Below are 24,331 nucleotides of genomic sequence, written 5' to 3'. Positions count from 1 at the left end.
AACATCCGGCTAAACTGCATTTATCTATTCTATTTTAGAAAGATGAAGTGAACAATGTTTACCTTAAAATTAGCTTCTTCAAAGATAGTTTCTGCATAAAACATAATTGCATTAATCCCTGTTACTTGCTGGAAGAACATCAGTGCCACACCAATAAGAAATGGCTTGTAGATAGATGGATTCTTAAATTCAGCAACACTTAGTCTGTGCTATAAAGAAGACATAGGCAAAGATTCAATGACAATTATTTGATTTGCATAACTGAATGAAGAAGTGCTACCACCGAAATTCAGATCTATCATAAGACCGTATTGTGATGCTGCATATAAGAAAGGTGGCCATTTATATTACTGTTGTTAACACTGTTATACAATTTCCATAAATCTTGTACAAAGAATGTCATGTAAGGTATCAATGAAAAAGTTATTATTTGCTAAGTATGATTATCCTGTTTATAAGCATGTATCATCTTTGTATCTGAAGTTATGAATATTGCCTATGAGTTGTAGTCTGCCAAATAACTGCCTAGCCCTGATGTAAATCTGTGTGCTGAGGGCCCATCAGGGACACTCCATTCTCCCAATGGGCCATTGAAGAAACTCATCCTGTCCAGATAGCATTTTTGAGGATGCCTCAGACAGCAAGGAGCTAATGGCCACCCCCTGTGATGCAGCAAAACATGTAGGAGCTTGTGATACGCTTATGTGACCCTGGACTCCATCTTGGGACAGCAGCTTTCACATACAGGGGCTGTGGACTTTGTTTGATATAGTAAATTTCCATGTACATGAAGGAGAATATAAAGACACCTCCATTTTGCTTCTTTCCTGCTGTAATTCTCTGGACTATAGATTTACAACAAAAAGAAAAACATCTTGAACTATGGACTGAGGACCTTCCAAACTTTTGGAAGTCACCAGAGAGACTTTACAAGTCAGCAGTCTGTTCCATCACTGCTACAAACCTGATATAAGGACTTTGCAATCATTAGTATGTAAATAACCTATTAACCATTTATAACTCTTCTTTTCTTTTATTAATAAATCTTTAGTTGCTAAGGATTGGCTAACAGTGTTATATTTGGGGAAGATCTGAAATTCATATTGACCTGGGGATGTGTGTCTGATCCTTTGGGGTTAGAAAGAACCTCACATATGGTGAAACGGGTTTTCAATAACCTCTCGCTATATTAGACTTGGTTGTCTGGATTGGAGCCAGGAGCTAGAATGCCTAAAGGGTACGGTGTTTGGCTTCTGGCTAGGCAATCTGGTACTGCAGAAGCTCTTTTGGTACCGGTTTGGTGAATCTAATTAGAGTGTAAACCACCAGCTTTGGTGATTGCAAGAAATAGGGCAGTCAGCCCTGAGCAGGACCTTGTCAGTGTAGTCTATCCCAGGCACTTGGTCACACACAAACAGAGCAAGTCCCCCATTTAAGTAATCTATTAAACTGGTATAATGAATGTCATTGTTATGTTTGGAACAGCTGGAGAACTCTCGGTACTTAAATAATGCTGATTTCTTCTACCCTCAGTTCCCAGTACTATAACTGAACCATAGTATTTGGACACCTGAGGGAGCAACATTTGAAGCCACAGCAGGGAATTTAGAAAAACCAGGCATGAATTTCCTTTGAAGTCTCTGCCTTCCCCTCCTACTGCCCCATCATCCAGCCCTCACAAGATACCCAAATCCACAAACCCCTTTGTAAAACATGAGAGATTTATTGGTATTCACTTTCTACAAATATCTCTGAGTCCAAACTATAAAAAGACCTGTTTAGTAGTTTGGTCAATATGGTCTCTACAACAAATTGAGGGGGCTAATCTGTGCTCTTATTTATGAGACAAAATGGGCAAGATCTTTTATTGTACCAACTTCTGTTGGTGAGGTAGACAAACTTTGGAGCTATGCAGAGCTCTTTAAGGTCTGGGAAAGGTACTCAGTGTTGCTAAATATAAGATCAAACAGATAGCACATATTTAAGGGATCATTCAAGGTGAAATAGCCCATTAATACCCCTGTAGTCTTAGGAAAAAAAAAAAAAAGGGGGAGGGGGTTACTGATTGTTTAATTAGCTATAAATCCAGTAAAAACAACGGGGAGTCCTTGTGGCACCTTAGAGACTAACGAATTAATTTGGGCATAAGCTTTCGTGGGCTAGAACCCACTTCATCAGATGCATGGAGTGGAAAATACAGGAGCAGGTATAAATACATGAAAGGATGGGGGCTGTCTTACCAAGTGTGAGGTCAGTCTAACGAGATAAATCAATTAACAGCACTCCATGCATCTGATGAAGTGGGTTCTAGCCCACAAAAGCTTATGCCCAAATAAATTCGTTAGTCTCTAAGGCGCCACAAGGACTCCTCATTGTTTTTGCTGATACAGACTAACACGGCTACCACTCTGAAACCTATAAATCCAGTGTCTTTACTAAGTATCTAGCAAGGTTATGAATTCAAACTCCCAGGCTCATCTTTTTTAAAGTGTTGTGCAGGTTGCTTTTCAGAATGAAGACTGATAAGTCAGGTATAGAGTGATCACTTTGTGGAGAGGGAAAAAAAAAAAAAAAAAAGTGTTCACCAACCTCTTGTTTGTGTCAGTGTTAAGAGAGAAGATTTTGGGCCAATACTTCTACTATTTCCATTTCCTCCTAGTTCTTTTCATATTGTTCAGCTATTTAATCACCCAATGCAAATGAGGAGCTGAAAGGATTTAGGTACATGCTACAAATTATTAAAAATGGGATTTGAGGCCCGATCCTCCACTCCACATGCATCTGTAATACCCACGGACTTCAGTGGGAGCTTTGGATCCTAAGAATGTGCAAACCAGGCCACACAGGTATAGATGCAGAGTGTTCTAGTCTCATTTCCTATACAGTAATTTGGCAGGCGGAGGGAGAAGGGAAGAAGTCACACTTAAGATAACAGTCAAGTCCTGAAACAATTATTTCACTATTATCTCTGACCACATACACAAAGTATGTAATAACCATATTCAACCAAGTTTCTTCTTTACTGAATTAAAAAAAAGCTTTTAGTGTAACCCAGAACAAAATCTTCATCACCTGCTCCTCAGCACTGGTTTCAATCTGCCGGCATTCCCATTCATGGTCCACCTCTGATCCTCGCAGAAACTGTAAAGCGGCCATAGCTTCAGTGCGTTTTTTCTGGTTCAGCAGGAACCTAGGTGTTTCAGGCATGAAGGACATGAACACGAGCATTATGCAGGGTGGGAAAGAACATAGCACAGCCAGCCAGCGCCATCTGAGTGCCATTCCTGAGGCAGGAAGGGGAAGGAACATAAATGAAGAGAATCAGCTGACATTTGTACGCATTATAGTGAGCTGTACTAGCTCTGCTGATAAAGCAATTTGTGTACATTTTCCCCTTCCTCAAAGTGGTTCCCTGAGCATGTGCTGATTCTCCTCCTAAAGTCTGGAGAAATTTCACTAGCCCTGCATCCCACATAGCCAGCATGGATTTATCAAAAAACAAATCATTCCAAACCAACCTAATTTCCTTCTTTGATGGGGTTACTGGCCAAGTGGATGGGAGAAAGCAGATGATGTGATACATCTTAATTTTAGTAAGGCTTTTGACACAGCCCTACACAACATTCTCCTAAGCAAACTAGGGAAATGTGGTCTAGATGGAATTACTAGAAGATGAATGCAAAACTGGTTGAAAGACCGTACTCAAAGAGCAATATCAATGGTTCACTGTCAAACTGGGAGGACGTATCTAGTGGGGTTCCACAGGCGTCAGTTGTGTCTCCACTACTATGCAATATTTTCATTAATGACTTGGATAATGGAGTGGAAAGTATGCTTACAAAATTTGCAGATGACATCACGCTGGGAGGAGTTGCAAGCACTTTGGAGGCCAAGCACTGTGCAGCCCTCAGTGGTGAAAGAACAGGTTAAGGGCTATTTAGAAAAACTGGACATGCACAAGTCCATGGGTCCAGAGCTAATGCATCCGAGGGTGCTGAGGGAATTGGCTGATGTGATTGCAGAGCTGTTGGCCATTATCTTTAAAAACTCGTGGTGATCGTGGGAGGTCATGGACGACTGGAAAAAGGCAAATGTAGTGTCCATCTTTTAAAAAATAAATAAATACAAATTAAAAAAAAGGAAGAAGGAGAACCAGGGGAACTACAGACCGGTCAGTCTCACCTCAGTCCCTGGAAAAAATCATGGAGCAGGCCCTCAAGGAAACCATTTTTAAGCACTTGGAGGAGAGGAAGGTGATCAGGAACAGTCAACATGGATTCACCAAGGGCAAATCATGCCTGACCAACCTGATTGCCTTCTAGGATATAGCTGGCTCTGTGGATATGGGGAAAGCAGTGGACGTGATATATCTTGACTTTAGCAAAGCTTTTGATACGGTCTCCCACAGTATTCTTGCCAGCAAGTTAAAGAAGTATGGATTGGATGAATGGACTATAAGGTGGATAAAAAGCTGGCTAGATTGTCAGGCTCAATGGGTAGTTATCAACGGCTCGATCTCTAGTTGGCAGCCGGTATCAAGCGGAGTGTCCCGGGGTCGGTTATGGGGCCAATTTTGTTCAACATCTTCATTAATGATCTGGATGATGGGATGGATTGCACCCTCAGAAGTTCACAGATGACACTAAGCTGAGAGAGAGCTGGGGGAGAGGTAGCTATGCTGGAGGGTAGGGATAGGGTCCAGAGTGACCTAGACAAATTGGAGGATTGGGCCAAAAGAAATCTGATGAGGTTCACCAAAGACAAGTGCAGAGTCCTGCACTTAGAACGGAAGAATTCCATGCACCGCTACAGGCTGGGGACCAACTGGCTAAGCAGCAGTTCTGCAGAAAAGGACCTGGGGATTACAGTGGATGAGAAACTGGATACGAGTCAGCAGTGTACCCTTGTTGCCAAGAAGGCTAACAGCATATTGGTCTGCATTAGTAGGAGCATTGCCAGCAGATCGAGGGCAGTGATTATTCCCCTCTATTCGGCACTGGTGAGGCCACACCTGGAGTGTTGCGTCCAGTTTTGGGCCCACCACTACAGAAAGGATGTGGACAAATTGGAGAGAGTCCAGCAGAGGGCAACAAAAATGATTGGGGGCTGGGGCATATGACTTATGAGGAGAGGCTGAGGGAACTGGGGTTATTTAGTCTGCAGAAGAGAAGCGTGAGGGGGGATGTGATAGCAGCCTTCAACTACCTGAAGGGGGATTCCAAAGAGGATGGAGCTCGGCTGTTCTCAGTGGTGGCAGATGACAGAACAAGGAGCAATGGTCTCAAGTTGCAGTGGGGGAGGTCTAGGTTGGATTTTAGGAAACACTGTTTCACCAGGAGTCGGGTGGTGAAGCACTGGAATGGGTTACCTAAGGAGATGGTGGAATATCCATCCTTATAGGTTTTTAAGGCCCAGCTTGACAAAGCCCTGGCTGGGATAATTTAGTTGGTGTTGGTCCTGCTTTGAGCAGGGGGTTGGACTAGATGACCTCCTGAGGTTTTTTCCAACCCTAATCATCTATGGTTCTATGATTAGAATTCAAAAGAACTTTGACAAATTGGAATATTGGTGTGAATTCAGCAAGATGAAATTCAATAAAGACAAGTGCAAGTACTTCACTTATGAAGGACAAATCGAATGCACAACTATCAAATGGGGAATAACTGGTGAGGCAGTAGTACCGCTGAAAGGATCTGGATGACATTATACATCACATATTGAATGCGAGTCAACAATGTGATGCAAAGAGGATCATATTCTGGGGTGTATTAACAGGAGTGTTTTATGCAAGACATGGGAGGTAGTTGTCCCAATCTACTTGGCACTGGTGAGGCCTCAGCTGGAGTACTGTGTCCAATTCTGGGCACCGCACTTTAGAAAAGAAGTGGACAAACTGGACAGAACCTAGAGGACAGCAATCAAAATAATAAAAGGTTGAGAAAAACCTGACCTATGAGGAAAGGTTAAAAACAAAAACACACTAGGCACATTTAGTCTTGAGAAAAAACAACTGGTGGGACCTCATAACAGTCTTCCAATATGTCAAAGGCTATTAGAAAGAGGACTGTTCTCCATGTACACTCAAGACGGAAGTAGTAACGTGCTTCATCTGCAGCAAAGGATATTTAGGTTAGCTATTACGTAAAATTCTCTAATTTTAAGTGTAGTTAAGCTCTGGAACAGTCTTCCAAGGGAGGTTGTGGAATCCTCCATTGGAGGTTTTTAAGAATAGGTTGGACAAACACCTGTCAGGAATGGTGTAGGTTTACTTGGTCCTGCTACAGCACAGGGGGCTGGATTTGCTGCCCACTCAGGGTCCCTTCCAGCCCAACATTTCTAGGATTGTATAACTAAGTGCAATACCTGCAACATAAGCTCCCAGTATACCAGTCACCACCATCAGCTGAACACATGAGCCAAGTGTTCCTCGAATTTTTGAGTGAGATATTTCAGAAATATACACCTAAAAATGCATAATTAGAAAATATTAACAAAAAAAAGTTTTAAAAAAGTAAGAACAGCTGATATTGAAAAGAACTTGTTAAAATACAGCCACATTGTCCCAACATGAATAATAAGCAGCTACACTGGAACGACTAGAACCAGCAGTGTCACTTTTGGGAATTTACATTGGTTCCATGAAAGGCTCTGCCAAAAATACCAACAAACGTGCCAAAAATTAACAGAAATCAAAATGCCACCGCTTGCATAGAAGACAATAAGTTAGCATCCCAGACATGGATGCTGAATGCGAACTACAAAATAAGTCCACAATTCTGGTAACAGATACACAGAGGTGGAGCCCCAGACAACTCCACTGACTCGAATGGGGCTCTGTGCACGAGGATTCATCTGCACACAACCCTTAAGAACATAAGAACGGCCATACTGGGTCAGACCAAAGGTCCATCAAGCCCAGTATCCTGTCCTCTGACAGTGGCCAATGGCAGGTGCCCCAAAGGGAATGAACAGACAGGTTATCATCAAGTGATCCATGCCCTGTCACCCAATCCCAGCTTCTGGCAAACAGACGCTAGGGACACCATTTCTGCCCATCCTGGCTAATAGCCACTGATGGACCTATCTTCCATGAATCTATCTAACTCCCTTTTGAACCCTGTTATAGTATTGGCCTTCACAACACCCTCTGGCAAGGAGTCCCAGAGGTTGACAGTGCGTTGCGTGAAAAAATACTTTCTTGTGTTTGTTTTAAACCTGCTACCTACTAATTTCATTTGGTGGCCCCTTGTTCTTGTATTATGAAAAAAACCCTTTGTAGGTCATGGATTAAGACTTTAGCATTTTAATTCAACATAAAAAACTCCATACTTCCTACCCTGTTTCAGATAATGGAAATCTGATTTTGCCAGCTCCTGCCTTACCATACACTATTCTGGTAGTGTCACACCTATCATAAAACCCCACTTTTAAAGTCAGTTGAGCCCTATAAGCGATTATGGAGGTGTCCACCATGGCTCCATAGTTATGACAGAGTTAGGTTTTGCATTTAAAGCAGGGATTCATCTTTTGTTACATGTGAAGAATATATTGGCTCCTTCCCAAAATCAGTGTCCTTACTCTTTGGGCAGAGAATGAGTTTTAAGAATTTAAAAGTAAATCTGTTCAAGTTAAGTCAAACAAGTTCATTTTAAGATAGTCCCATAAGAAACTTCATATTGGGTCAGAATTCACAATTTCCTGGGAAAAACTAGTTTAGGACAGGGTGCTGGTAAATAGAGATTTAAACCAGAAAAAAATAATTGCATCAGTGTCCTGCAAGCATAGAACAAATTTTTTAAAGCTTTGGATACATCCATTCAAAACTGAGGAATAGGCTGTCTATACACTACATCAAAGTTTGTCTTCTGCTACAAATGCTATATGGCCAAATTGATCTGGAATGGTAGTCTGCAATTCTGCATGCTTCCGATTGCTTAATGCTTCAAGCCTACACCTCTCCATTGTCATTTTTCATCAAATCAAAATGTTTGATTTTTGTTTATGTAATACTGAGAACTGAAATAGGAGAAATGACATGTATAACTTCTTTGAGAAAAATACCAAACCAAAATATATAGACATACATTCCATATCATAATTGCAGTTTTACATTTTATTTGTTCAACCCTGCTGCCTTATGTAACCACAGTCTGCATATGTAACTAAAACTAAGTGTAATGTGATATGCATTAATAAAATAGTTTTTCAAATAGAAAATGCCTTAAATTGGGACTAACTAGTTTTTCCCAGGGCAGTAACAACCATGATTTTACCTGGTAAAAAACAAACAAACAACAAATCAAATCAATCTCTGGTAAATACCAGGTCATCCCCGCATTGGGTCTTAAACCTTGTGTCCCCCTAATAATTTTAGTCACAAAATAGACTTTAAAAATTCCCATATAATTGAAATCCCTCTGAGGAATAGGCTACATTTGAAGGTTGGTTTTTTTGTTGTTGTTGTTGGGGGGAGGGGGAGAAAAATAGGATTAATGGTCTTTAATGCCATTTTTCTTCATAAGGGAAAGTTTCTTCTTTGGCAAGGATAGACAAATAAGTGTTCTTTCAGATAATTTCACAAAGAACCCCTTTCTTTCAAAGTTTCTGCCATCTCTTATAACAAACAATAAGGGCTGAAGCCAGAGGCTAATTAACTGAAGCCTCAGTCCTATAGAACAGAATAGGGCAGCCCTTTTGAAAGTGAACAGTTCTGAGAGTTTCTCTGAAGTCATTAATGCAGTCTAATAACAAATAAACCTTCAGTAATGGAAAATGCAGCTATACCGTATGCCAATCACAAGTGTTTAAAAAACAATTTTTTTTGAAGTCTCATGATTTAAGACAATAATGAATTTTGGAATTTTTATTTGATGTCTAATTCTAGAGACTTAAGGTTACATTTACTTTGCAAGAGCTGGAAACACTGGGATCCCTTCAAAACTATGAATTACACTAGATCTGCTCACCAAGGAGGACAAAAGGGAAGGGGAGGGGTGAAGGTAGGGGAAACTGAGGGGGAAACTAGCGTGTGCGCGCACACACACACACACACACACACACACACACAGAAAAATTAAAGTCGGGAGATAGCAGTAAACTGATGTATACATTCTGCCTGCTTTGCACTGCTCCAAAATGCTGTAAAGCAGCCACAGCCTAGTGGCGAATCTGACCTTAAGAGTTTTAAAAGTTTTAGAAAAAGATATTAAAAATTGAAGATATGTAGTCTTTGTTTTATTTACTCTTTATGTATTAAACAAATAAATGTTAAGAAGGACAAGGAAATTCCTGGACAAAAACTGTGTTAAAATGGAGTGAAGCCCGAAAATAATTTAAAATAATAATAATAATAATAATAATAATAATAATATTTTTTTTAACAGTGTTACAGTGACGCACTAACAGCAAGTATTATAAACCTGGGAAATTCAGAGTTAACATTAAACTGAAAAGAAATCCAAACATATTGAGGACTGGAAATGCCATTGGGAAACCCAAATCACCTAAGTTTCGCCTTTCAGAGAGACACCAAGAGGAAATAAATGTAATCCATCTTTAAAGTCAATGCTATTTAATATAAAAGACCACAAACACTAATATGCTATGATCATAGTCATATGGCTATCGCGTGGTGTCACTACAAGGTAGAATTAAGGTTGTATGGGTGCCATAGCTGTGGTGCCACTCCTGGTTTTAAGATTATATTATCTCATGCAACATTTTTCCAGACTATGCGGAATAAATAAGAAAGAAATAAAAATGTTTCACTTACTGGAACAACAAGTGAAGTAATGCCACTGGCTAACCCAGTCAGTATTCGTCCAATGTAAAGCATCCAGACATTCTGGGCGGATATGATAATTGTAAACCCAGAGACATATGGTATTGAGCACAGCATCAAACTCAGCTTCCTCCCAACTTTATCCACCATACAGCCTCCCAGTATTCCTCCAGCAGCAGCTCCTAATGTTACTACAGACTTCAGAAAACAAGCACACACAAATAGATAAATGACTATACATTCTACAGCCTTTCCAAAAATGCTCTTTGGTTTAAAAGATGATGTACGGAAGTCATTAGACTAAGGGACAAAGACTAGCCTACCTATCCATTCATAAAGTAGTGCAATTCCCAAAGATCATTAATTCACCTCAGAAGGATAGTAGGGGGTGTGTGAGTGTGAGTGAGTGAGAGAGAAAGAAAATTAAAAGATATACTAGCTATAGTCAGTTAAAAACAGAACCACCATGAATCTTTTTAGAAAGTACAACTTAAGGTTCGAGAGAGTGGCCAGCTTCACTGTCCTGGGGCCTCAATTGTTTGTTTAAGTAAAGAGATGCTGCCTAAGCAGAGGCCCAGCAAGCTGCTACAACATGCTTTGCTCCCAATATAGCGCAATCTCATTTAGCAATGAGAGAGGGGAGCTCAGTCTCCAGGGCCCATTTAATCTTTGGACATTCTATTGAAACTGCCAAGAGGAGGCCAGTTAATGCCAAGTGCGATGAATTCATAGAACGAGGCAGAAAACTCTAAATTCATTTCATAGACTACCAAACAGCCATCAGGTGTAAACAACTTTCAGTCACTCAGACTAAAATTTGAACAAATTACCTAGAACTGAAAGAGTCCATATTCTATTATTAAACCCAACCTGCCTAGTCTCATACAAACAGATAGCCTTCTCAAAATAGACCTGCCCCACAACTGAAAACGTGTAAGGAATTTTTTCTTACCAAATCAGTCACACATTATTATAATGCATCTTGCAGAGACTTACCCCAAACCATGATGCTTCGTTGGTGTCTAATCTTAATTTAGGGTCACTAATTTTCTTCAGATCTGGAATAGCTGGTGAACTGTAACCTAGGACAAATCCAAAGCTGAGGGGTCCCAAAACAGCAGCAAAGGTGGCCAGATAGAGCTTTCTGTTCTGGACTTTGCTGTAAAAGAGCCAGGCATGAGTCAAGCAGAAATTCTGCATGTGTATACAATTGTTGGTTCTCACATTACTGCAAAAGCCAAAGAAAATTCTGTTTTATAATATCCTTTATATGTACAAATTGTGTGACTTGGTCAATCAAGTATGTAAATAGATCAGTTCAATGTTTCAGAATCCTCAGTGCAAGCCAGCAGACAATCTCAATCCAGGTAAGAATCTGGAGATGTCTGAATACATAAAAAAAAAAGTAATTTAAGTGTTCCAGAACACACAATTTAAATTGCCTATTTTGGTATCATTTTAGGGAGAGTTAGAGGTGGAGAAGGCTATCAAGGTAGTAGCAAGTGAGGTTAGAACCTGAACAAAACATAAACTGGAACATCTCTTTCAATAAGTATCACTCAATCATAATTTTTAAAACGGGGAAATCCTGGTGCCACTAAAGTCAATCGGAGTTTTTCCATTGACTTCAATGGGACCAGCTATTTCAAGCTATAAGTCACAGTCAACAGCCTAGGATCACAGCTAAAATAAAATATAGTCATAGTGGGCACACCATAAAATCAGTACTTGGAGGGGAACCAGTACGTCTATGTGCACACATATTGATTTGGACTTGAGTTTACAGATGTTTAATTCTCTCAGAGCTAGAATTAGAAAATGTTTCTTCCCTCCCCTCCCTCCCTCCCCCTCCGCCATTGGCAAAGCCAATGAAATTAGTAATAAAGGCAATGGCAATTTACCTACTTTTTGTGTGTGTGTGTGGGGGGGGGGGGGGGGTTACTGACTCATTTGGAATCAAACATTTCAGCTAGTTTAAGCACAAAAAAAACTCTTTTCTTAAGAAGTTTCAAACCATAGCCACAACTTCTGTCACCTGATTCTCCACAGAAACTGCTGACATGGCTGAGAGAACTGCATCAGTTGTTATCTAACCTCAAACAACAATCCATCATCTTCCCACCCATGCACAATCTCACAAACCCTTTTATTTTCAGAAGTGTGTCAAAACCTTATCTTTACTATTTCACAGTAACCTGTATTTAACAGGAGATTAAAAGTATGCAAGAGAATTCGAAACTTTCCACCTCTGCTCTAAACATATTTCTGCAATCAGATCCCGTCTCTAAGCCATTTTGATTTTAGACTGGAAAATTTACTAGTTCAAGGTGGGTCTGGATACAGCAAAAAAAAAAAAATCTCCCAGCACTCAAAGCCAACTCTCTGTTTCTGCATGTATGTTTTTAAAAACATTTTTTCAGTCATCCTCTAACTCCTACTTACTTTTGTACCACGACAAAGTCCAGCTTGAACTGAAGGATCTTTATTTTTTAAACTAGAATCAGAACTTTTAGAACTTCAAGATCTCTTTCCATCCATACTTCTCAACATGCTTTTCAAAAGATGAGTAAAAATATGACAAAATGACTTCACTGAGGTCATATCATCAGAGTGGCAAATCTGGACTAGAACCCATGTCTCCCAAGTCCCAGTCCCAATCCATTAGACCATAGTGCCTCCAGGTTTTACTCCTTACTCTGTTGCTTTCAAGACCCCACTCCCTTCTCTTTGGCTATAGCGGCTCTTGGAAGTCAAACAGTCTATTCAGAATCCTGTTACAAACATAATTACATCAACCTTGTCTTGAAGGGCCTACACTTGCTCATGACCCACTACAAGACTTGCCTTTGTCTTCACCACTGCTTGTGTTCCCATTTAACTTGGCAAACTCTTTTCCCAAAAACTGCATTTTCTCTGAGCCCTTCGCCTTCATATCAGGTCCTTCATACTGTCACATCAGCTCACTAGAGCACTCTGCCCTCGTTCATAGTTTTTAAGGCCAAAAAGGACCATTATGATGATCTGATCTGACCTGACCTTCAGCATCACACAGGTGACAGAGTGATTCCAGCCTCAAGCACTTTTGGTTGAGCTAGAGCATATCTTTTAGAAGACATCCAGATGTACATCCAAACCCTTTCTAAGTGTTGTTTAAAACTTACCTCCTTGGCTCCATTTTCAGTCAGCCAGATGTCAACCAGCTTTCCTCACTGAGTCTTTTTCCCACCCACCCATTAGGCACTCTACTTCGCTGTGCCCAGAACTCATACTGTGACATTCTTCCATATTAATCACTGAGCTTGCCGCTATGTCTCAGGAGAGAGTTGCAGGAATGCCACATTATAAAACTATACTGTATTGTTTGAGGCCTTTTAGTTTGTTCTGTGAGAGCTATGTCAAAAAAAAAAAAAACGCTTTTAACTAATTGACAAATTCAATAAAAGTACAAAAAAGAACTCAAATGAGAGCTAGAGAAAGTATGAATGGAGTCTAGTCAGGAGCAAGGTCAAATATTCCAAAGCCAAATGGCATGTAGGGTGGAGCCCCACATGGGAAGGAGCAAGCAAAGCCTCTGGAAAGACTTCACTGGAAACATCAGAGTAGGGATGGCAGTCATACACTGACACTTTGTTACTACTCAGCCAGGAACTCCAGTGTCTCCAGCTCAGGAAAGGAAGGGCTCTGACCTCAGGTAGACATCCAGCACAGGGAAGCGCTCAGCAGGCAGCAGCCATTGCTCACTTGGCTTCCTGGAGCTCAACAGGGGTTGGGATTCCTCAGCAGCCATCTGTCCAAAGTCGCGCTGTCCTGGCAATGGCAGTCCGATGAGCCTGGCCTCAGCCTAACGAAATAACGGGACAAGCAACAATAGAAAAGTCACTGGAGTACGGTAGTTGTGGAGAGTTACAAACCCCTCTCTGTAGGGCCGGGAAGGGAGGGAGAACCCAGAGCTCAGGAGAAGAGTCTACGGGGCGCAGGAATAGGTGCCCCACTCACAGGGATTGGAAGGGGCTATTTACTCTCCAGTGATGGGCACCAGCCCAGCGCTCCCCGTATGCACAACCCAGGGAGGGGGCAGCAGCTGCGGGACTGTGCGGACAGCACCCCCTCCCCCCAATCCCTCAGACGGGAACCAGCTACCGCGCGCACGGAGCCTGACGCGCGCCGGGCCTCGCAGTTGAGGCTCCAGGTACCGAGGGAACAGACTGAGGGACCGACGGTCCCTTATGTCCAGTCCCCCGCAAAGCGTTTCCGGGGATTTTCTAGGCGTGGAGGACTAGCGAGCTCTATGGGTCTAGCTCTGAGTCCCCGGACAGGCCAGCCTCGCTCTGCTGAAGGGATGGCTCTGGGCGGAGTCTCTGCCTGCTCGCTCGACGGCAGTTCGCCGCAACCCAGCCGCCTTCTCTCTCGATCCCTTTCGCTCCGTGGGGCCGGGAGACCGGAACTAGCGATAGGCCGGGGCGCAAGACACTGACGTGTGGTGTGCGCGCCGGAAGCTGCTCGGGTAGAGGCTGTGCCTGTAGTGGGATCTAGTGGCGGCAGGTTCGACCCCTGGGGAGAGGGGTGGGGCAGGACCCGACTTCACCCTCCAGGGCCCCGGCCACCTCCTCCCAAGGCCCCAGTGACCCCTGCGGGGAGGGATCGAGGTGTGGGTGGGTGCTAAGGTCTCGGCGAGCGCGCGGGGCGGGATCCTGGGGTGCAGCGGCTAAGCGGGGCTCGTGGAGAGGCAGTGACTGAATCTCTGTTTTGCTGCTGCAGGAGAAATGGCTGCAGAGGAATCCCAGCTCCTGTTGGGCTCCAGGGAGCCAAGTGAGCAATGGCTGGTGCCTGCTGAGAGACGCTTTGCGCCTGACACCTACCTAAGGTGAGTATTCCCGGAGCCCCCCGCCATAGCGTAGAGAAGCGCCCGACATTCTGCAGTGAACAGCGCAGCTGGCAAGTGGCGACACTTCCCCTCCCCACCTTCCACAATAACCAGGTATAGGATCACAATGGTCCCTTCTGGCCTTAGAATCCGTGAAAACCAGGTTCTAGCCTGCAAGCATGCCCAGGCTGGGAATCGTTCCACAACTAGTGCTACATTTGTCCTTTAACAAAGGGTACGATGTTATATAGTTCAGGTCTTAGCAAGGCTTGCGAAAAGTTGCCTGAAGTTTTGACAGAAAAAAGTGGTCAGACAGCATCTGATTATCGGGGTCTGTTCTGTATTTGGTGAACTGTACACTTAACACATTACCACCACTATGACTAAAAGCAGTAGACTGTTGAGTTAGATGCTTGACCAAAATCAGTAACGAAACAAATGCTGGAAAACTCAGAACAATTTCTGCAACATTTGCATACTCAGGAGATGGGTAGGTCAGCTGGATGTTAAGCTTTTTGTTCTACTCAAAATCATTAGACTTACTAGTCAGAAACCAGAACAGATTTTGGTTTAAAAATATATATATATAGGATTGAGTTTCGTTCCTCAGTCCATGTAATAACTACTGGCTCTAGCTATTGTGTGTATACAACAAACAAGGATCAGAGATTTTAAGAAGCTGATACATGCTTTACATGGAAAACCCTTCACCAGAGTGCAAGATGGGAGTATCTGTGAGAAATTAACAAAACTCATATTAAACTATGGTCATAATGTTAGCTGTCTTTCCCTAAGACTTCTATTAATTTAGAAGCCATTATTAATCTTGAGGGAAGTAAACTCTTGTTATCTGTAGGTCAATGGGCTGCTCTTCCTGCAGATCTGCTGTTCCTTTGGCATTGTCTATGTATGGGAAAACTAAGCATTTTGTTGCACCAATGCTATCAACAGGGAGACTATGGTGTAGACTGAACAGATTTACACAGTATTAAAAGCCTGTCTGTCTACACAGTCTACACAGTAGCTTCTGTTGTTTGTAGCACTGGTACAGAAAAAGCTACATTTTCCTAACATAGAGGAAGCTATGTCTAGATACTGTCAGGATCGTAGAATCATAGGACTGGAAGGGACCTTGAGAAGTCATCTAGTCCAGTCCCCTGCACGCATGGCAGGACTAAGATATCTAGACCAGTGGTTCTCAAACTTTTTTACTGGTGACCCCTTTCACATAGCAAGCCTCTGAGTCGACCCCTCCTTATAAATTAAAAACATTTGTTTATATATTTAACACCATTATAAATGCTGGAAGCAAAGCGGGGTTTGGGATGGAGGCTGACAGCTCACGACCCCCTGAGGGGTCCCGACCCCCAGTTTGAGAACCCCTGATCTAGACCATTCCATGTAGTGTCTTCATAAGTCTTCACAACTGTTCTTTACCTTTCCTCCTTGCAATGCTTTTCGGACACATATCTTACTTTAACATATTTTGCTATAGGAGACAAATTTATTACTGACTCTTGCAATCTTAAATTAATGCCTTTTCAGTATCTTGGATTTTGATTTCTACAGCCGAGGTTCAACTAGCTGTCTAATAGGTTAACCAGTGTAAGTGGCTTGTGAGAGACTCTTTGAAAGAATAAATAACTCATGGTGATTTTTAGTGACCTCAGCTTGAAGTACTGCTTATTTGTCTATACCTATATGAATCTATATCTTATGGAGGATGTACATAAAGTCTTATGTACCTCACTTTTGGTATGATATTAGCCTGCCTGAATGCATAGAGTTAAATCAGAAGAAGCTGTAAGGGGGAAACTTGCTTCAAAAGAGGTTAAGATAACAGTGGCTGAGCCATTAATTGGGAAGAAGCTACTTACCTGGCTCCATCCGAGCTAGAATGGCTTGCTCTTCCCAGTGCTAAACCTAGGAGCAAAGGAGGATACTAAACCATTGCAGGACACCAGGCCAAAAAAGGGGAGTTGGTTGAGTTATTTGCCAGGGAGCATCAGTGAGAGCTGACAGGCATGAGAGAGAGACAAACTGCAACAGAATAGTCTGCTTCTACCAACTCAGAGATGGTGCTAACTGATCTAGATAAATTATACCAGAGTTGGCAAGGAAGGATTAAGGGTTAGGTAAGGGAAAATATACATATAGATGTTTACTGGTTTTACTCTTTGGTCTGTGTGCTTTGTACCTTTGCATGAATGTGTTTCGAATGAGCTGTTTTTGATTCATTTTAATAAGTTGCTGTCACAGGTTCCTGGAATGAAAGGGCTTACAAATGCCAAACCCACCTGGGCTGTTGCATTAATACAGTGGGAAACAGGGTGGCTGATATTCAGAGATCCAGTCTGAAGGTAGTTGAAGAGCATGGTTCTACCCAAAGAGAGGTGAAGGTAGCATGGCCCATACTCAAGAGGGACTAAGACGGATCTAAAGCATGTTTACAGGGAAAACAATGAAACTAGTACTTAGTAAAAGAGAAACATTAACTTACTATGGCCAAATACATTTCCTAAGACCATTGAATCTACTTTGTAAAAGCTATATAGTTATCTATTGTATGCCTGAAAAGTACTTTTTTGTACACTGACTTACATTATCAACATGAGGTTGAGAATGCTGATAAATCAATGATTAAAGATGAGAAATGTTTACATTATCTTTTTGAACAGAACTAACACAATATTTTGATGTACCACAGGTAAATTTTTCCATAACCTTATGGAGAAAAAGGACTTTGAAGCATGGCTTGATAACATTTCTGTTACATTTCTTTCTCTGACGGACTTGCAGAAAAATGAAACTCTGGATCACCTGATTAGCTTGAGTGGAGCAGTCCAGCTCAGGCACCTCTCCAATAACCTAGAGATTCTCCTTAAGCGGGACTTCCTCAAACTCCTTCCACTGGAACTCAGTTTTTATTTGTTAAAATGGCTTGATCCTCAGACCTTACTCACATGTTGCCTCGTGTCAAAGCAGTGGAATAAGGTTATAAGTGCCTGCACAGAGGTGTGGCAAACTGCTTGTAAGAACTTGGGTTGGCAGATAGATGATTCTGTTCAGGACCCTCTGCATTGGAAGAAGGTTTACTTGAAGGCTATTTTAAGAATGAAGCAACTGAAGGACCATGAAGCCTTTGAGACATCCTCATTAATTGGACATAGTGCCAGAGTATATGCACTTTACTATAAAGATGGACTTCTTTGTACAGGTGGGAAGCCCAGTAGCCTTGGAGTCTATTATGATGCATAAAGATTTCTCATCTTTGAGCTTTACCATTTGTTTGGTAACAATATAGTTTGTTTAAGCTGATTTATGATAGCTGTGGTGTTGGAGGAGGGATGGAATTGTAAGGAGTGAAGGTGGGAAACTGGGAGGCCATGCACCTAGCAATTAAGTTGAAACTGTTGCAGTTGTGTTTGTGTAATACTGAGACTTCATCGTTCCCTGAAAACTAGACCTTTCCTCATTAAGTAAGTCTCACCCTGCGTGAGTGGAGAGGAAGTACTTAATTTAAGACAAACATGGGGAAAAGCCCAGTAGAAGTCTGGGAATTACATGTCACTTTAATGCAGCCAGCTATCGTGTTCTTAAACTATAGGTTCAGATGACTTGTCTGCAAAGCTGTGGGATGTAAGCACAGGGCAGTGCATATATGGTATCCAGACACACACTTGTGCTACAGTGAAGTTTGATGAGCAAAAGCTTGTAACGGGATCCTTTGATAACACAGTAGCCTGTTGGGAATGGAGCTCAGGGGCCAAGATCCAACATTTCAGAGGGCATACAGGTGCAGGTATGTTGAGCTTTTATTCAACTTTTAAGTCCACCAATCAAACTGTGAATTTATCCCTATCAAATTAGAAACGGAGATTGGAATTGGACCATTGTACTGCAGACACTGCTATTTGTGCTGTAAGTTTAATATTGTGAATCAGTTTCTCATCTTTTTTGAGGGGGAACCTGCCGGGGGGGGGAAAAAAACCAACACAAAACTACAAATATGCACACTAGCTCTGCTTGCTGTTTGGGGTCAGTCCTAGTCTTAGGCACACCCTGGTCTGCAGGGTCATGGACACAATACAGGTGGTATAGTTCTGGTAGTATAGTACTTGATGCCTGAGCAGTGTGATATGGAGCACAATTCACCAGGGCCACTTACATCCCAAGATGGGGGAGGATTTGGGGAGAGGGATGAGGTAGGCCCAGTGGATCTGACCTTACCTGTATCACTAGTAACTCTTCACATCTCTCTTCCTCTGGAGGGGCTTACAGCAGGTGTAACAGGCTGCAGTAACAGCTGCAGCTCCACACCCTGGAGGGAGAATTCCCTCTCACCAACTCTTCCTCACGTACAGCTTGGTTATTTGGGCTGGTTCGTGGGCCCACAGTTTGTCCTTTTGAGTTGGAAGGGTATGTGGAATTTACTAATTCTGCTATGTAAACATGCCCACTTAGAAATTCATCTTGCACCAAGGACAGGTGGCTACCTAGCAGAACAGCTGAGGCTTTAAATGTAGTAAGTTTTATGGGGATTTTTTGATGGGCTAAGGCTTTTCAGAACTAGGATATTTAAAACAAAATGACTTCTGGAACACCTACAATGGGGACTGGCCTAAATAATTAGGTTACACTACACTTAATTCATACATCAGTCAAAACACAACCCTGCTAATAAACTCATGGAGAAGAACCAGTAGCCTTGGGATCTAAGCTTTAAGGGGTGGAAATAATAGATTCATGTATTTAAAGTAACCATTCAATCTGTTTAAACCATTAGAATCTTTGAAAATTGAGGTTAATTGTGTTGGCCTGGTACCCTCATCTCAGATGAGATGGAGGATAAATGTAGAGAGTGGTGCTATTCATTTAAAATCCTTCTTGCTTGTAGTTTTTAGTGTGGACTACAATGATGAACTTGATGTTCTGGTCAGCGGTTCTGCAGACTTCACTTTGAAAGTATGGGCCTTATCAACAGGAATGTGCCTGAATACACTTACTGGACACACTGAATGGGTCACTAAGGTAGGGTTGTATTGATGTAGTCAAATCTTGCTTTGCAAGATAATACTGTGCATGTGTGTGTGTTTTACACACATCCCATGTCTCCTCAAGTGGTATTCCTTCACTTGCAGCCATACAGGGGTGGGCTGTCAGTAACCAGAGATAAGCAGTTGATGCAGGAATTGTCAGTTGTGATTCAAAGAAAATCGTGTTAAGATGTTACAAAATAACCCTTTGGCAGAAGAGAGACAAGGTGGGTGAGGTAATATCTTTTACTGGATCCACTTTTGTTGGTGAGAGAGACAAGCTTTCAAGCCACACAGAGCTCTTCAGGTCTGGGAAAGGTACTAAAAGTTATCACCTCACCTACCTAGTCTCTCTAATATCTTGGGACCAACATGGCTACAATTATATTTCATAGAAGAGGCACTTACAAAAGCTACAGTGAAAACATTCAATCCACTTACATGATGTAGTTCCTATAGCAAAGTGAATGGAATGATTAGGGTTCAATGTTTTATTCCAGGAATGAGTGTGATTGTACTGAAGCCAAGCTACTTTTAATTACAATGAAAAAAAGTGCTGCTTGTCTGTAAAGTGTACAGTCAAAATGAAGGTGAGCAAAGTTTTCTCAAATGAGGAAGCTGGAATGCTTAGTTCTTAGCTGGTCAGGGTGATTCTAGAATCAAGCTTAACATGAGAGGGTTTTCTGTCACAGTGAGTTGTCAGCAGTGGGAACACAAAGTCTTAATTGTTCTGGGTTCTTTTTGATGACAGAGTATTCTTCCTTAAAAGAACCTAGGTCCCACAGGCACAGTCATAGCAGAATTGCAAGTGTATTTAAACCTCCATTACTCAAATTGTTAATAAACCAGAGCAAGATTTACACTAGATTTGAATAGGTAATTTAACATTTTACAAAATAGGGAATCTGTTTAGTGAGCTTTAGACCTATTTAACTATTTCTTTAATTGCAGGTGGTTTTGCAGAAGTGTAAAGTCAAATCTCTCATGCATAGTCCTGGGGATTATATTCTTTTAAGTGCAGATAAGTATGAAATCAAGGTAGGTACTGTGTCTGTCTAAATATGTATCACAGTGCAGAGAAATATGGTACTTTCTGCATGTAGGGCATGCATTGGAGCTTTTAAGAGCACATAGGCTGTGGGGAAAAATTCATCAGTGAAGCATTGTATAGAAGACAAATGGGTCTTTGAAGTTAGTGGTGGTTCTATGCTTTTCTTTATATTTTAAGACTGAGTATCAGATGGCTGAGTGTGCATTAAGTGGGTAGCCCTGGGTTTGCAGTAAGGCATAAGTCCAAGTGCCTTCAGCCTCTGCCAACTGTACTCTTGTTGGAAACTCTTCTTCAGTAAGGGGGTGTATAGGTTGGGAGGAGGAGTTCTGATTGTAATAAATAGTTTAGAGCTTCACAGTGTTTCTCATAAGTGTGGTCATGGGGACTTTATTAATCTTCTGTTTGGGTAGAGAAAGTTAATACAGTTAAGAAGACTAGCAAAAGATTTGGTGAAACATTTGTTGTTGCTAAAACTAGTCTGTTTTCTTGTTCACTTACTCTGTATTCAAGAGATTGAGTATTAACTAAAAAAGCCTCTTCAGTGGAACTCTTCAGGCTTGAATCAATACTACTACTATTCTGTAGACTGAAAGCAAGAAAAACCTGAAAACCAAATACTTTCTGTAGTCAGGCACTCCACTTCCAGAAATTGTCTGAAATATAACTTGTCTAAAGTCACTAGTTGTTGGCAGCCCAGAATGACTACCGCATAAATAAGTGCAAAGCAATTGCTCTGTGTTCATGTAGCAGTTTACAGCTTGAGAGCCTTTATAGTATGAAAAAAATAGATTTTTTTAAATTGCAGATTTGGCCTATTGGAAGAGAAATAAACTGCAAATGCTTAAAAACCCTGTCCGTATCTGAAGATCGCAGCATCTCACTGCAGCCCAGACTGCACTTCGATGGTAAATACATAGTGTGCAGTTCAGCTCTAGGATTGTACCAGTGGGACTTTGCCAGCTATGATATTCTCAGGTATATTTTTCAGTTTGAGACTAACTTTGCATGTGAAGTTTTACTGGTGAGGTTTAAAAAACAATCTGGTTCAAAACCACTGTGGTAGACTACAGAGCCATTTGGTGGGACAAGGAAGCATAAGGTCCATCCCTCTCATGGTACTGTTAGGCTTGAGACACATCATAAAACACCTCAGAATTTAGTGGAATGATGTAGTCAGATGTCCTACAAACTGCAGGTGAGGGGGTCAGAGAAGATTAAGTTCTGTTATGGCCTTACTCTTAATTGTATGCTCAGTCCCAGAATAGTGTTGGCACCCAAAATCATAATTTCCCAAGAATAGGATTTATTATGGAAATACTGACAGACCTCTTTTGAAGGATACTAGCTCATTCAGCCAGCTGTGGCTCTAACCCAAAAGAAAAGCACAGTTTTACCTTTGTTACCTGCCTTTGGGTAGTTTAACCTCCTAATCTGGCTTCAAATATATCTTTGTGGGACATTTTCTAATAAGAAGGAATGGACCTAGAGCAGCCTCTATTGGGGCGTGTGAAGGGGAGACACCATATAAGTGAGGGGGTTCCTCCTGGGAACACTGGGTAAATTTTTCAGAAGTGCCTCCCTTGTGGAAACTTAATATCAGACTTGTTTTTTGTTAAGAGGGTGGCTTTAATCTACAGTCATGAAGTTTTAAATAGGCAATCTTAAATACACAGAGCCTGAACTGGAATTACAGGCCTGGATTAAGGCATATTGGCAGCTCTTCAGGGAAACTAACTACTTCTTCCTTAAATCATTTTTTCCTTAGACTCCAATTTTCGCTCTCTGTATATGCATATAGGGGATGAAGTTTAATAATATACAGTGATACCAATTCTGATTTAAACACTGTCTTGTCTTTCAGGGTCATCAAACCTCCTGATTTTGCAAACTTGTCCTTGCTGGGCTTCGGAGATATATTTGCCCTATTATTTGATAACAAATATCTGTATATAATGGACTTGAGGACAGAAAAACTGATTAGCCGGTGGCCCCTGCCTGAATATAGAAAGTCAAAGAGAGGTTCAAGCTTTTTGGCTGGTGAAATGTCTTGGCTAAATGGACTAGATGGCCAAAATGACATGGGCCTGGTTTTTGCCACCAGTATGCCAGACCACAGTATTCATTTGGTATTGTGGAAAGAACATGGCTGAAGATGTGGCAGGATATTCATGAGTCTGGGGCTGGAAGCAGTGTGTCCATGAAAGAAGACTTTGCATGAACCAAAGTTGCACACCTAATGGTATCATCATGCAATGCACAATCATTTATCTTTTGTTTTCTAGGGCATTTGGGAGAGATGGGCTTGTTTTGACATAATACAACACAGCATGCTAACAATATTTGCCAATGAATTTAATCTGTACTCGTATTTAAGCATACATATTTGGGTTTTCTTGACAAAGTATAGATTATAAAAGTTTAAATCACTCAGATCTATCATTTAAGTCTAAAATGAAATGGTGTTTGATCTGAAAGACTTCTATCATATATCTTTTGCTGAAACAAAAGGTGAAGCTACTATCTTGTTATGATAGGCTTTTATACATGTAACATCAAGTGCTAATCACAGTGCTAAAACTGCACCAGTACAAAGAATACTCAGTGCACAACTGCATGGTTTCCTCAACTATCAGCCTATTCAGGAACTTGGTTTCTCCTTATGGTAGTTTTAAACTCTTAGCAACCTGAAGTCAAGGAAGTAGTAAAGTCCTTTTGCCACTATCAGAATATTTCTTGATGACAGCGATGGCTTGTTTCTTTAAGTAGGGTGTTGTGTTCATGTGATATTCCTATCCCTTTGCCAGACTTGGGCAAATTCTTAGACATAAGCAGCATAAATAACTGCAGGATTTGAACTTGGAGAATTTGTGGGCGATTTTTTCCACAGTTCACTGCTGGAGTGGAATTGGCACAGAAATAAACAATCTTTTCCTGGACAGGGATACAACACAATAAAACCAACCTGCAAGTTTAGTGTGCCATTGCACAGTTATTGAATAAATATTTTGGACCATGTGTTGGTCTTTCCTCAGGGACTGAAACATGGAATATTTATTTGCACAAAATTCTCCAGCAGTTCATCCAGTATGGCTTAATTAACTTTGCATAACTTTTCTAGAGTTTGATTGTCTGAGCACAGTTTAATCCATACATTTAGGGAAAACATTAAGGGAAAGGAACTTGTTTAAGGCCGAGGCAGCAGGCTTTAGGCTCATACATTGTGTATCAAATGACATCTAAGGGCTGTCTACCATCCAACATAAGAGTGTGCTAATGAGTACAGAAGTACCTGTTAAATCTGGATTGGAGAAGGAGGATGAAAATTGTGACATTGTGAATACACCCTGTTTTCATAAGAGTTCAGGAGTTCTAAACCTAAAAGAACAGAATTAAAATAATCCACTGTACTCTTCTCTGACCAGTTTTACTAGGCCTGACCACTGTAGAGGGTGAAGATTTTTAGTAAATATTTTTAATAGTAGGTATTCAAATATTATGCTGAATCTGACTTTTATATTTAAAAGCTGTATCTATCATTACCTGACTCCTATGCTTTAGAACTGCATTTCTACATTTTGAAAATAAAATTTCCCCTCCAT

The 24,331-nt window shown here is 41.3% G+C and overlaps 2 protein-coding genes across 9 annotated transcripts in view; one reads left to right on the top strand and one right to left on the bottom strand.

The window, feature by feature from the left end:
- Nucleotides 1–14,273, bottom strand: part of SLC2A8 (solute carrier family 2 member 8) — a 19,471-nt gene extending 5,198 nt beyond the window's left edge. For 2 of the 5 annotated variants that reach the window (XM_024201174.2, XM_024201170.2), the window contains exons 1-7: nucleotides 13,778–13,968; nucleotides 13,468–13,622; nucleotides 10,778–10,940; nucleotides 9,773–9,979; nucleotides 6,364–6,463; nucleotides 3,073–3,284; nucleotides 63–209 (exon numbers count right to left, since the gene is read on the bottom strand). In XM_024201174.2, the coding sequence (XP_024056942.1) occupies nucleotides 63–209; nucleotides 3,073–3,284; nucleotides 6,364–6,463; nucleotides 9,773–9,979; nucleotides 10,778–10,940; nucleotides 13,468–13,568 (930 nt within the window). In that variant the 5' untranslated portion in view covers nucleotides 13,569–13,622; nucleotides 13,778–13,968. The other 3 variants (XM_029912745.1, XM_024201172.2, XM_024201171.2) reach the window with 3 other exon arrangements.
- FBXW2 (F-box and WD repeat domain containing 2) lies at nucleotides 14,198–24,331 on the top strand. Of its 4 annotated transcripts, none has more exons than XM_024201178.1 (8): nucleotides 14,198–14,285; nucleotides 14,540–14,645; nucleotides 17,353–17,862; nucleotides 18,253–18,447; nucleotides 19,543–19,676; nucleotides 20,633–20,719; nucleotides 21,538–21,707; nucleotides 22,594–24,331. In XM_024201178.1, the coding sequence occupies exons 3-8, from the start codon at nucleotides 17,373–17,375 to the stop codon at nucleotides 22,880–22,882; spliced, it is 1,365 nt and encodes a 454-aa protein (XP_024056946.1). In that variant the 5' UTR covers nucleotides 14,198–14,285; nucleotides 14,540–14,645; nucleotides 17,353–17,372; the 3' UTR covers nucleotides 22,883–24,331. The 4 variants fall into 4 exon arrangements, with proteins under 4 accessions (XP_024056946.1, XP_024056943.1, XP_024056944.1 ...); XM_024201175.1 differs by having other exon boundaries at nucleotides 14,268–14,323; XM_024201176.2 differs by lacking the exon at nucleotides 14,198–14,285 and adding an exon at nucleotides 14,337–14,427.

Source organism: Terrapene carolina, unplaced genomic scaffold, assembly GCF_002925995.2.
Source record: "Terrapene carolina triunguis isolate 2854851 unplaced genomic scaffold, T_m_triunguis-2.0 Scaffold238, whole genome shotgun sequence".
Lineage (NCBI taxonomy): Eukaryota > Metazoa > Chordata > Testudines > Emydidae > Terrapene > Terrapene triunguis.
This window is presented reverse-complemented; position numbering and strand designations above follow the sequence as displayed.

Coding starts and splice junctions, on each gene's coding strand:
- FBXW2 (XM_024201178.1), top strand. CDS start 17,373: ATGGAGAAAAAGGACTTTGAAGCATGGCTTGATAACATTTCTGTTACA. Junction 18,448..19,542: donor CAGAGGGCATACAGGTGCAG/GTATGTTGAGCT, acceptor TCTTGCTTGTAG/TTTTTAGTGTGGACTACAAT. Junction 20,720..21,537: donor CAGATAAGTATGAAATCAAG/GTAGGTACTGTG, acceptor TTTAAATTGCAG/ATTTGGCCTATTGGAAGAGA.